Below are 12,272 nucleotides of genomic sequence, written 5' to 3' on the forward strand. Positions count from 1 at the left end.
TCAGGAGAAATACCTAATGTAAATGATGAGTTGTAAACCAACATGGCACATGTATACCTATGAATTGAACCTGCACGTTGCGCACACGTACCCTAGAATTTAAAAGTAAAATTTAAATAAATAAATAAACAAAATACCTGCTCTTCAAGTTTTGCCCCTTACTCTCCCCCTACTTTAAAAAATAAGAATAGGCCGGGCGCGGTGGCTCATGCCTGCAATCCCAGCACCCTGGGAGGCCAAGGCGGGTGGATCACGAGGTCAGGAGATCGAGACTATCCTGGCTAACACAGTGAAACACTGTCTCTACTAAAAATACAAAAAATTAGTCAGGCATGGTGGTGGGCGCCTGTAGTCCCAGCTACTCGGGAGACTGAGGCAGGAGAATGGCGTGAACCTGGGAGGCGGAGCCTTGCAGTGAGCCGAGATTGCGCCACTGCACTCCAGTCTGGGCAACAGAGCGAGACTCCATCTCAAAAAAAAAAAAAAAAAAAAAAAAAGAAAGAATAAACTGAGAATGCATAGGGAAATCCTTTGGAAATAGAAATGAAAACTCTACAAAAATGCAAAGCGCTATCAATACTCTATTAAAGGACAACTGGGCTGTAAGAATCTCACTGTCGATTGGATGAAGTCTGACCTTCTAGGCTAATGACTAAGACGCTGTGGCCCCCTGTGGCTCTGAAGCAGGTGAAAACGGCTCTCTACTGAAAACACAGAGAACAGAACAGGAATCCAGACATACAGACCACAGGCAACATATAATGAGATGGGAACAAAGATACACTTAATTATCCACTCCGGGAAGTTCTTTATGTGTCTTAAAAGAAAGTGAATCACAAACTTAATATAGTTTTCTCCTCCCTTAGGAGCTCTGGGTAAACCATGTGAGTGAAGGCAAATTTTTATTTAAAAAATGGGTGAATTTCTATCTTCACGTGACCATCCCCAAGTGAACTGAGAGTTGATTACACAGCAGGGTTTTCAAAGAAGGCCCTAGTTCCGACTCTTGCGTGTTTGATCAGGAAGGGATAGCAGGCCAGGCATGGTGGCTCACACTTGTAATCCCAGCACTTTGAGAGGCTGAGGCGGGTAGATTGCCTGAGGTCATGAGTTGGAGAATAGCCTGGCCAATATGGTGAAACCCCGTCTCTACTAAAAATACAAAAATTAGCCAGGTGTGGTGGTTCGTGCCTGTAATCCCAGTTACTTGGAGTCTGAGGCAGGAGAATCACTTGAACCTGAGAGGTGGAGGTTGCAGTGAGCCGAGACTGCGCCACTGCACTCCAGCCTGGGCAAGAAGAGCAAAACTTCATCTCAAAAAAAAAAAAAGGAGGGGACAGTAGATTTTAAAACAGTTTTGTGAAAGTTTACCAAAAAATTTACATCTCACATTGAGATGAACCACAAGAAAATGAATTTTAATCATTATGGCTTCATTTCTTCCTCAGGAGAGGTTTTTTTTTAACGAGCCAGCAGCAGCTGAGGAATGGAGGACCGCTTCTCTACTTGCCACGGTTGTTCATCTCATGGTCAGATGTTCTCTCCAATGTTACAACAGTGTTACAGTTCATAAAACAAGCACAAAATAAATAAATACACAATAATTAAAATCATGCAAGAAAATAAAAGCATGCGACATCAGTCCACCGCCAGCCAACTGCGTTAGAAGTTCCAGTCCACATTCTGGCAGTTTCCAAACAGACAAAGGAAGAAAGAACCCCGGAGGACTCACAAATAGTGCTCTATAGACTGAGGCGGTATTTTCACAAAACACTAGTCCCGACGCTCGCCTCTCTTTTAAGTAGCCACACCCAAAGTTTCCCTCGTAGATGCTCTTAGGGCAGTGGAGCCAGGGGAGAAAGCAGAGAATGGTGGATTGTAGTCAATGAGAGCACCAGGAGCACCACAGACAGTGCAGAGGCAGAGCCAAAGAACCCCACAGCTCGCGGGACGCCCCTTAATCCAGCGCTGGGCACGCCACGGCTCTGCAAAGATCCTTTGCCTCTGACGGCCACAGCACATTCCATGCACAAAGTGCCCTTTTAACAGAAGATCAATACATTCTCTTTGGGTTGTTTTTGTTTTGTTTTGTTTTTTTGCTTATGTGACATTATTCAAATTTCAATTTAATGTGACAAAACGCACAGTTCTAAAGAGGCCTAATCCTTTGTAGCCAATTCACTGATGCTATTCTCTCTACCCTAACATAGAAACACTTCCACCAGGCATTACGGAAGCCTTTACAACAAACATTACCATGGCTAAAAGCAACAATTCTACTGTATAGAAATTCTGTGGAAAGATTAAATACGTAATGAAATAACTTTTTCCAAATTGAAATCGTAACAGATAAAGTCACAGACTTTAGACTGGAAGACTGATCAAATACCAAGGTAAATACTTTAAGAGAAATATAAGAATTCTTTTAGGAAGTTAAAATCGGTCAAGAAAGCTTCATTGAAATAAACAGTGCAATTATATACAATTACATACAACAAAGAGTACAATCACATCACATCCTCCCAGTATGAAATATAAGTGATCAATCATATCTTAATTGTACATCATTTTAAATAAAATGCACTGGTGCACAAATATTTACTTCATTTCTGTGCAAAGCTCAAGGAAATGCACAGTTCTCAGAACGTGGAAGGTGCTGGAGGAAGCCAAGGGTGTGTATCTCGTGAACTATGGAGTGTAGTCTGACCATGGCAAGGCAAGACTACAGGGGACTGAAAGGCTGATAACTTAGGTCCAGGGTGTGTGTTGAGAAGGGAGTTAAACGCTTCTTTGCCTTCTTGTCTATCTCCCTGTAAACACTGACAAAGGGAGACAAGACACAGGAAGACAATTTATGTACAGATGCACTTGGGGGGTGAGTATTTACTGTAGAGAGGCATTATGCAATAGACAACTTGGGGAGGAAAGAAACTTCTGCACCGGGTGGCAACAGTCTTTCTTCCAACAAAAGTGGCTGTGGACATGATGAAATAAAGACTGAGTGCCTACTCAACAAGTGTATGGGCACTCCAAAATCATCAAACAGGATGACATGACTAAGGACCACACCACTATCCTCACTAGCAGGGTTGAAGGTAGGATGACGGGAGAACACACTATACCTCACAAGATTGAATTAGTAAGATCTTCCTTCTCCGTGGTTACAGTTATTACCTATAAAATGATATTTTACAGTTTTTCTCCACGAATGAACAATTCTGATACAAACAAAAGTATATGCTTCTAGGCAGAGTGTCTTGTATCTGGCAGTAGGTCATTCCGAGACATGGCTTCCTTTTGTTCTGCAAGAAACATCCCAGGCACCCAGAGGCCGGCTCGCTCGTACAGCAGCACCGTTCTGCCACCTAATGTTTACCCCAGGGATTGCCAAGGCCCAGCAGCTCACGCACGGCCCTGCGACAGCCAGGATGAGTCTGGATTTTGTAATCAGAGCTGCTTCATTTTATTCCCATTCCAAATAGAGACAATTTCCATCCTAAGGCAACCAAGTTTTAATACTTAGTGATTTTCTAAGGAGTTATCTTCTCCTCTTAACCACTATTCATCTTCTTTTCCTATATACTGGATAAATCCAGCTAAATGTATAAACAGAAATGTATGTACTCCCAGAGCAAACACTAACTTCTCCCTCTCCACTGCCACTCTCCTGCACTTGGATGTGAAGTGAAAACACACGACGAGAACAGGTGACACAGAGTGCTGCCAAAGCAGTGGTTACGAGCAAGAGCAGTTGCTGGGAAATAAGCACCCAAAGGTGTTACCACTGTGTTACCTACCGGAAGGTTCCTTGCTGAATCCAAGTACAAGATCAGCAATGCAGAAGAAAGACCATCGTTGGCTTGGTCTTTGTCAGCTCTGATGTCTGTTAGCACCTAAAACGATAGGAAAAAAGCCTTAGCAGCCATGTTTCCACAGGATTAGAGACCGTTTCTGTCTGATTGTATCATGTTGATTACGCTAAAAATAAGAAAGGTGAGAAACCATCCAATCCATGCAATAGAGACAGAACTAAAACAATAAATACCTTTTAAATAAAAGACTATTATTCCATATATAAGTCAATTAAATGAAGCACTCAGGTGATTTCTGGCTCTACAAATCCCTGCACTTTAACAAGCACAAAACCGAAGATCTGATAAAACAGGCATGAATGACCTATACATTTCATTTCTAAAATTCCATTATCTTTAATTTATCCCTGATACTATTGTACTGACTTAATACACAATAAGGAAAATTACTGCTATAACTGCTAAAAAAATCAAGTAGCAACACAACTGAAAGAGACTGATCTCAGTTATGAGGAGTAGTTGGTTAGGTAGTTTTCAAGAGAACACACTCCACAGCACCTTATCGAGGTTTGATGCATTTGGCATTAACGTGAGCCACTCCAGTCTCAAGTGTAGCTTCCCCTTGGGAACCTCGTCCAGAGTGAACCACTGAAGAGAAAAAATGTTTATGTTCAGCAAAAGTTCTGAATCAAAAATCCAAATTAAACTCAGTCTCTACAAATGTTCCATGCTGCTCACTAACCGTGAGGCATCCACAGTTCTCAGTAACATGAAGGCTGAGCCTCACCATATCCAGCTCTACGCTGTGGGTGCCAGTGACTGCACGTTTGGAGGTGATGACAGCAGCAGGGGTGAGCAGACCATTCTAAGTGCTTTACACGCACCAACCCCTCGACCCCAACGGAAACCCTAAGCAAGTACTAGTATCATTCCTAGTTTACACATAAGAATTCAAATGTTTTCCAGCACTATCTAGAGATAGTAAAGTCTTGTATGAATAGACTTCTTTTTTTTGAGATGGGGTCTTGCTATGTTGCCCAGGCTGGGCTCAAGTGATCCTCCTGCCTCAGCCTCCCCCACAGCTGGGACCACAGGCCTACGCCTGTGTCTGCAGGCAAGCATGCTCCACCAATGGCATTTAATGGAATGTACAGGACAAGAGATAATACAACATTGATTCCAAATACTGAATTTCAGTATCAAACGATTTAATCCACTTGTTCTAATTCATCACTCTATACTAATAAAATAGTATACTCTTGTATCAGCTTAAAAGTCACAAAATAATTAATCAAAGATGCTCCTCAAACGCTAAGTGATAGACGCCATGAGCAGGACTATCCATCCAGTGCCTGGCACACTCAGGAAAACAAGATGTCATGGCCAATGAATGCTGAACACTCAAGGCAGGGAAACGTGTGATTATGAAAGCAGCAGAATTTAACATTTTTGTTTAATTTTTCGTCACTTATCTAAATCTTACCCATCTTTTAGAAGCCACCACAAATGTTTTCTTTTTGATTCTTTTTATTCTGATAGCAATAAAATGGTGGAAATCGAGTCTCCTTGCCATGAATTCCCACTGTCTCTACAGGCATCTCTCACAAGAGACGCCTCACTGGCCGCACTGTGCCTTCTCCAACCACCTGAAAATCTCCATCACTAGGGGGCATCTTGCACATCCCTGCCCTTACTCCTGCAGGGAATTGCTTGTTTGTCTGCAATAACGTCAGTTTATGCTTCATATCCGTAAGGATTCCCAGCATATGGTAGGTACTCAACACGCACCTGAATGGACTCTTAAATTTCTTTCTTTCATTTGGTATTTCTAAAAGGCCTAAATTCTTAGTATTTGTGACGTAAATGCCGTTCATGTCATACTAATTAGGATTCCTGCACTGTGTGATGGTGAAGGGGTGGTTCGTGGCCGCTCCGGCACAGGACAGGGACTCAGTCAACAACTGTCAATAAACCAACACTCCAGGGAAACTTACTTCATCTAAAAGGCGCTCCTTTTCAACTTCAATGAGATCAATCATAAGACTATAAAAATAACAATACGACAACTTTAGAACATAGAAACACATTTCTTACGGAAACAACTTTAGAACATAGAAACACATTTCTTCCTGAAACAACCTTAAGCATTTGTCTATGAACAAGCACTCCAGAAATGCAACAAAACGCTAATAATTTATCAAGGAACAGACTATTCTTCCACAAGCTTCCTCCAGCTCACCCCCAGTGTCAGGAGAGTAAGAGTGAGGTGGAGTTTCTGTGAGCTCAGAATACTGAGTTTGACCCAGCTGAGATTAGAGTTGTAAAACAAAAACACAAACAACTCATCTTCCCTACAATGTTATATGCATCAAAAAATGTTAAAAGCATCTCAACCCTCTTATTTTATACATCCTCTCGGTAGGGTTGTGTGTTACTGTGGATTCCTCACTTGCACAGTGAACGCTAACCTCACCTTCCCCTACCCTTGCTTCAGGCTCTAGACCCACGTTGCACCGAGCCCAGTGGACGCCCTTGCATCGAGCCCGATGGACGCCCTCACTCGGTGCGTCCGAGAGGAGGCCCATTCCAGTTCCCCTAAACCTCCTGTACTTCCAAGATTGGCACCACCCGAGGATGCCAGATACAACTAGATGGCACCTGATCTATCCCTGTCCGGCTTAAAATCTCTCAACTGTTCCTAGTTGTCCTAGGAAGTCTTATGAACTCTGAAGTCAGGCCATAACATGCAAGGCCATTCTTCATAAGGTATGAACCTCTCCAATGTATTCTATCCTGCATCTTTGTTGCCACAATTAATTCAGTCAAATAGTAACTTAATTAGGTTAAATTAGAAATAATTGATATTATTAACAAATGGTGGTCAAACAACCATTTTAAAAGTTTATTTTTAAAGCTATACTAGTTGTTCAATTGAAGTGAACAAATCAATATTTATTTTCCCAATGTGAATTACTATATCCTGAAAAAATTAATCCAGCAACTCAAAAAACTTAAAAAACCCATTTTTGCAATCTGGAAGAGAACTCTCCACTAGAACTCAGCACGGGGGAGGTTCTGCACGTAGCTATTAAGCCTTGTAAAGAAAGACAGTGCCCCTCAGAAAGAGTTTTTAATTTATTTAACTTTAATTAACTTAAGGCTAGTGGCTGCTATAATGGACAGCACAGATCTAGCAGATTCACTTCTCTTAAATGTGAAACTTTTAGGAATCAAAATGTTTTAAGAAATCCAAGGTGAAACAATTGTTGTATCTAAGAACCATTTAATGAATATATAACAAGCATATAAATGTATTTTAAAACATATTTTTGATTATTTAAAAAAAAAAAAAAACCGACCCCATGCCCTCCTCCAATAATCACGAAGGGTTTTAATTACCTTCCTAAAAAGTCATCCTTGTCTGGGTCTTCATCAAAGAGCTCAATCTCTAATTCTTGTCCAGGATGTTCATACACTAAAGCCTAAAACATCAATGGTGAGTAGTTAAGCGCATTTTTACTAATAGAGTCATACACGGAGTATGATGACTGATGACTGTGGTAAATATGACCATGTACTTTTCTCTCGTGGTAAATCCTTATTTATTTATTTATTTTTGGAGATGGAGTGTCGCTCTGTCACCCAGGCTGGAGTGCAGTGGCACAATCTCGGCACACTGCAACCTCCGCCTCCCGGGTTCAAGCGATTCTCCTGCCTCAGCCTCCCGAGCAGCTGGGATTACAGCATGTGCCACCACAACCAGCTTATTTTTGTACTTTTAGTAGAGACAGGGTTTCACCATGTTGGCCAGGCTGGTCTCGAACTCGTGACCTTCAATGATCCACCCACCTCGGCCTCCCAAAGTGTTGGGATTACCAGTGTGAGCCACTGCACCCAGCCAGTAAATTCTTTTTAGAACACTTATTTTTTTATTGTCAAGTCACACACACCTCTTGATGCGGGAGGTCACTGAAACACCTGCCACACAGTAACAGTCTACTATGCTTGTTTCTAGGGATCCCGGACCGTGTCTACTGCGCTTGTTTCTAGGGATCCCGGACCGTGTCTACTGCGCTTGTTTCTAGGGATCCCGGACTGTGTCTACAGCGCTTGTTTCTAGGGATCCCGGACTGTGTCTCAATAGGTCAAGTTCAATCACTCCAAAACAAGGTCATGGTATGTCACCACAAGCTTGGTGCAAGGCAAGAGACAGACCAAAGATCCAGGACACATCGCTCTAGTCCTGAAGTGGCTCCACTCAGATGCTATCTTGGAATAACCACAAGTTGTCTGCTTAGCACCACTCAGGGTAAGAAACTGGCAAGAGACCAGACTAACAAAGGAGTCAGGGAGAGGAAACCAGTGGAGTATAAACCGTACAACTGTCCTGAAGGGCAATTCTACAGATGTATCAGTCCTTTAAAAACTGGTGAAGTGTAAATCACGCGACTATCCTGAAGGGTAATTCTACAGATATTTCAGTCCTTTAAAAATGCATAACTCTTGATCCAGCAATTTCACTTTAAAGAGCTTTTATCTGGGGAAAACTTGGCTGAGTGAAGAAAGAGACACTCACATTCTACTTGTACAGCACTGTTTGTAATGCCGACCTGAATGCCCTAGGCCTCTCTGGGTAAACAGATGAAGGTGTCTATTCAACGGAATGGTTATTAAAAATCATGTAGATCTCTATTCATTGACATGTGAAGATGTCCTAATTTTTAAAAAAACTTGCAAGGAGGTATATAACTAACCTCATTTTTGTGTTTACTGCATTAATAACTGCACATAACATTTTATACTTAGAAAGACAAGCTACTCACGTTATGAAAAATATTTTGCTGATCATTTAGTATGATAGCATTACATAATTAAGGTTTAAAACATTACCTGTTGACATGACAAGAATGTTGTGTAGTAGGGAGAGAAGGTACGACACTTTTTAAATTTGAGAAATTAAACAAGGAACATTGAAATGATGGCCTAAATTAGCCACAGTCCCACATGACCATGCTGGAATGAGATCTTGGCCACCCCGCTCAGGGCTCAGCCCACCGCCCCAGCGACACAGCGGACACGACACCCTACCTCATAGACTTCATTCCACTTTGGACTGAGGTTCTCCTTGATGACTTTGCTTTGGAAGATTTGGTTGCCAACTCTAATGATTCCATAGGGGTCTGACTTTCCTTTGACAAGTCCCTTAAGGTAAGTGTCTTTCCCCTGAAGGTCCTGAGCTTCAATAAAATGTATCCTTAGAACACCCTGAAAAGAAGAACAAACTGAAGTTTAGACCCTTGGCTGGCTCGTTTAACTGGCGTGGAAGATAGCTACGTGTCTGGCTCTGTCTCAAGAACTGGGCATGCAGAGGGAACAAAGACCCTCCTCTGGTGCCGATTACGTCCCAGCAGCAGGGAAACGCGGTAAGCATGTACAGGAGAAGCAGGTGCTGAGAAAAACAAGAGCAGGGCAAGGCAGCAGTGCCCGGGTGGGGCTGGCTCAGAGGAGAACAGAGGGGCTTCTGGAGTGATGACCCCTCCACAGAGACATGAGGACGGGCAGCCCCACGCGGCGCTCCTGGCAGAGGGATGCCGAGTGCAGAGGACTCAGCACAGCACTGTGCTTATCTCAAGGAGGCTGGTGACACAGGCCACCAAGCTGTACTAGATCCTGGTGCTACAGTGAGTAATAACATGAGAGGTTGTATCAGACCTGTCACTAAGACATGCAGTAACTATGCTGTTCCATTTTTAGAATAATCCTATGAAATAGTGTCATTAAACTTATTTTAGAGAGAAGAAAACTGCAACTTTGAAATATGTATTATTCATAGACTTCAAACATACTCTTGGCCAGACGCGGTGGCTCACGCCTGTAATCCCAACACTTTGGAAGACTGAGGTGGGCAGATCACTTGAGGCCAAGAGTTCAAGACCAGCCTGGCCAACATGGCAAAACCCCATCTCTACTAAAAATACAAAAAATTTAGCCAGGCATCGTGGCACATGTCTGTAGTCCTAGTTACTCAGGAGGCTGGGCTGTAAGAATCACTTGAACCCAGGAGGCAGAGCTTGCAGTGAGCTGAGATGGCGCCACTGCACTCCAGCCTGAGCGACAGAGCAAGACCCTGTCTCAAAATAAACAAACAAACAAACATAGTCTTTTCCCTAAAATACTGTTTTATTGATAAAAGAATAAAAAATTCCCTCTTATTTCTTCCAAGGCAAACAAAGATGTTCAAGTCACCTTTTGGTAGGAAGCATTCTGCCCCTACAGATCCTTTTATAAAATTACAGAGTGATGGCCGGGCGCGGGGCGCGGGGACTCACGCCTGTAAGACCAGCACTTTGGGAGGCCAAGGCGGGTGGATCATGAGGTCAGGAGATCAAGACCATCCTGGCGAGCACAGTGAAACCCCGTCTCTACTAAAAAACAAAAATTAGCCAGGCATGGTGGTGGGCGCCTGTAGTCCCAGCTACTCGGGAGGCTGAGGTGGGAGAATGGTGCGAACCCGGGAGGCAGAGCTTGCAGTGAGCCGAGACTGCGCCACTGAACTCCAGTCTGGGTAACAGAGCAAGACTCTGTCTCAAAAAAAAAAAAAAATAAATAAATAAATTACAGAGTGATATTCCTCATTCAATCAGCACAGGAATACATGTCCCTCCACAGAGGAACACGCTTCAAAAACTCGAAGCAGCTCTTGTTTATATTTTCATACGTCTAAAGCTGGGATAATCTGGCCACATCTATTGAGGGCACTGGCTGTTAAGCCCATGTAGCTAAGGGCAGCCAGATCCAGGCACGCTCAGGTGCTCACCTGTACTCAGAGCATGAGAGACTTAGGTGCAGAGGAGCACGAGGATTTCTACATGTAAAGGGATTCCTACATTTCCAGAGGTGAGAGTCAGAAGTTAAGGAAAAAAGACATTCTTTTCTAATATACAGCATCACATTAAAGCTGTTGAATGCCAATGATATAACCAATTTGAGCACCAAATTAACTGGCATATTGTTACTTTTAAAAAATATAAGGATGCCTCTGCGTGTCTGTTAACTTGTGCACCATTATTTAGATCTAATTAAACCAGAAAAAGTAAAAAGGCATCAGGAGAAAGCGATCTGCTTCTACTTCAGCGAACAACAACAAAAAAAACAATATACCCACTGAAACAAGACCAACTTACCACATCCTGTTTCAGTAAAAATAAATAACGTGGTGTGCACTGCTTACTACAGACACCACCACGATGGTAATGCTCACTTGGCTTCTGGAGTCCAAAGTCCAGGTAGACTAAATAGACACGGGATCCAACACCTGAGTGACTGAAAAGCTCTCCTTAGCCCATGAGAGATCCTTCACTCCACCCACCCCTTCCACAGTCAGCAGAAGGAATCTCATGTTCTTGACTACCTTGCAGTTATTTATTTCGTTTGCTCAAATGAAGGTGACATCAGTATCTGCAACCAGCTCTGTGTGTGGTTGCTGTCCCATTTTACAGACAATGAAACTGTGGCCCAGCTACGCCAAGTAATGTGCCCACAAAAGCAAAGCTACAGCTAAACTCAGGAGCTGTGACAAAAATCTAGTTCTGTTCTTTCCATTTTATCCAGGTCAGCTGTTATATCAGTGCTGCTTCTACCAGGTTACTCATTAAATGGCTTCAGAGGCAACGGAATTCTAACAGCTGAGAGAAAATATACGAATTATTATACGAAGCTCTCATCATGACTGCCAGGAACACTGGTGCCTGTCCATTTTAATAAAAGGGCTGTCCATTTTAATAAGAACAAATGCAGTATGTGCGTCTGAGGTAACTAAGATGTCTGTGCCATGTACCTCTGCAGATTTAAATCTCTGCCGGCCCCTCTGAGGAACACAGCTCTGGGGGGAGAACCATCCTGCTGTCTCTGCGATGAGCTTTAGGGTCAGCGCCCATCAGTCAAGTCTCTTAAGGAGAGTGGCGGACGAGCAACAGTCAAGGCATCAAGACCCATGTGGCAAGCCGGCCGCTGGAGACACAAAGAGTCACGGCACCCAATGCCACACCCACAGGCAGCCAAGATCTGTCTTTCAATGTGAGTGGATGCCAGGACACGCTTACCTTTGGTACAGGAAACCGCAACTGAGCTATTTGAACTTCACTGACAAGTGGAACGGTGATTCGATTGGGAAGCACCAGATAATTTGATATCATATCCGAAATGATAGTATCTGATAAACCACTGTTCGTTGGGAGACAAAAAGAGCAAAAGGACCATCAGACATGCGAATACTTCTCTCAACACCGACAACAGACTTACCACGAATATGATGTAATGTCCCACTTATTTACAGAGTAGGAGTTATCTCATTTCTCCTGTGCAGTATTTACAACCCTCATTTCAATACTTTAGCTGTGATACTACTATGGAGACTATGATACAGAATTTATTTGTAGAACACAAGGTAAAATTCTAGTT

At 42.9% G+C, this 12,272-nt stretch overlaps 1 protein-coding gene across 4 annotated transcripts in view; it reads right to left on the minus strand.

Moving 5' to 3' along the window:
* The window catches only part of ESYT2 (extended synaptotagmin 2), a 101,442-nt gene that overhangs the window by 25,204 nt on the left and 63,966 nt on the right, over positions 1–12,272 (minus strand). For all 4 annotated transcript variants that reach the window (XM_001083514.5, XM_015135385.3, XM_077997841.1 and 1 more), the window contains exons 8-13: positions 11,915–12,035; positions 8,901–9,077; positions 7,212–7,294; positions 5,807–5,855; positions 4,371–4,460; positions 3,798–3,893 (exon numbers count right to left, since the gene is read on the minus strand). In XM_001083514.5, coding sequence (XP_001083514.3) covers positions 3,798–3,893; positions 4,371–4,460; positions 5,807–5,855; positions 7,212–7,294; positions 8,901–9,077; positions 11,915–12,035 — 616 coding nt within the window. The remainder of the gene's footprint in view (positions 1–3,797; positions 3,894–4,370; positions 4,461–5,806; positions 5,856–7,211; positions 7,295–8,900; positions 9,078–11,914; positions 12,036–12,272) is intronic.

The sequence above is a fragment of the Macaca mulatta genome, chromosome 3 (assembly GCF_049350105.2).
Source record: "Macaca mulatta isolate MMU2019108-1 chromosome 3, T2T-MMU8v2.0, whole genome shotgun sequence".
Classification (NCBI taxonomy): domain Eukaryota; kingdom Metazoa; phylum Chordata; class Mammalia; order Primates; family Cercopithecidae; genus Macaca; species Macaca mulatta.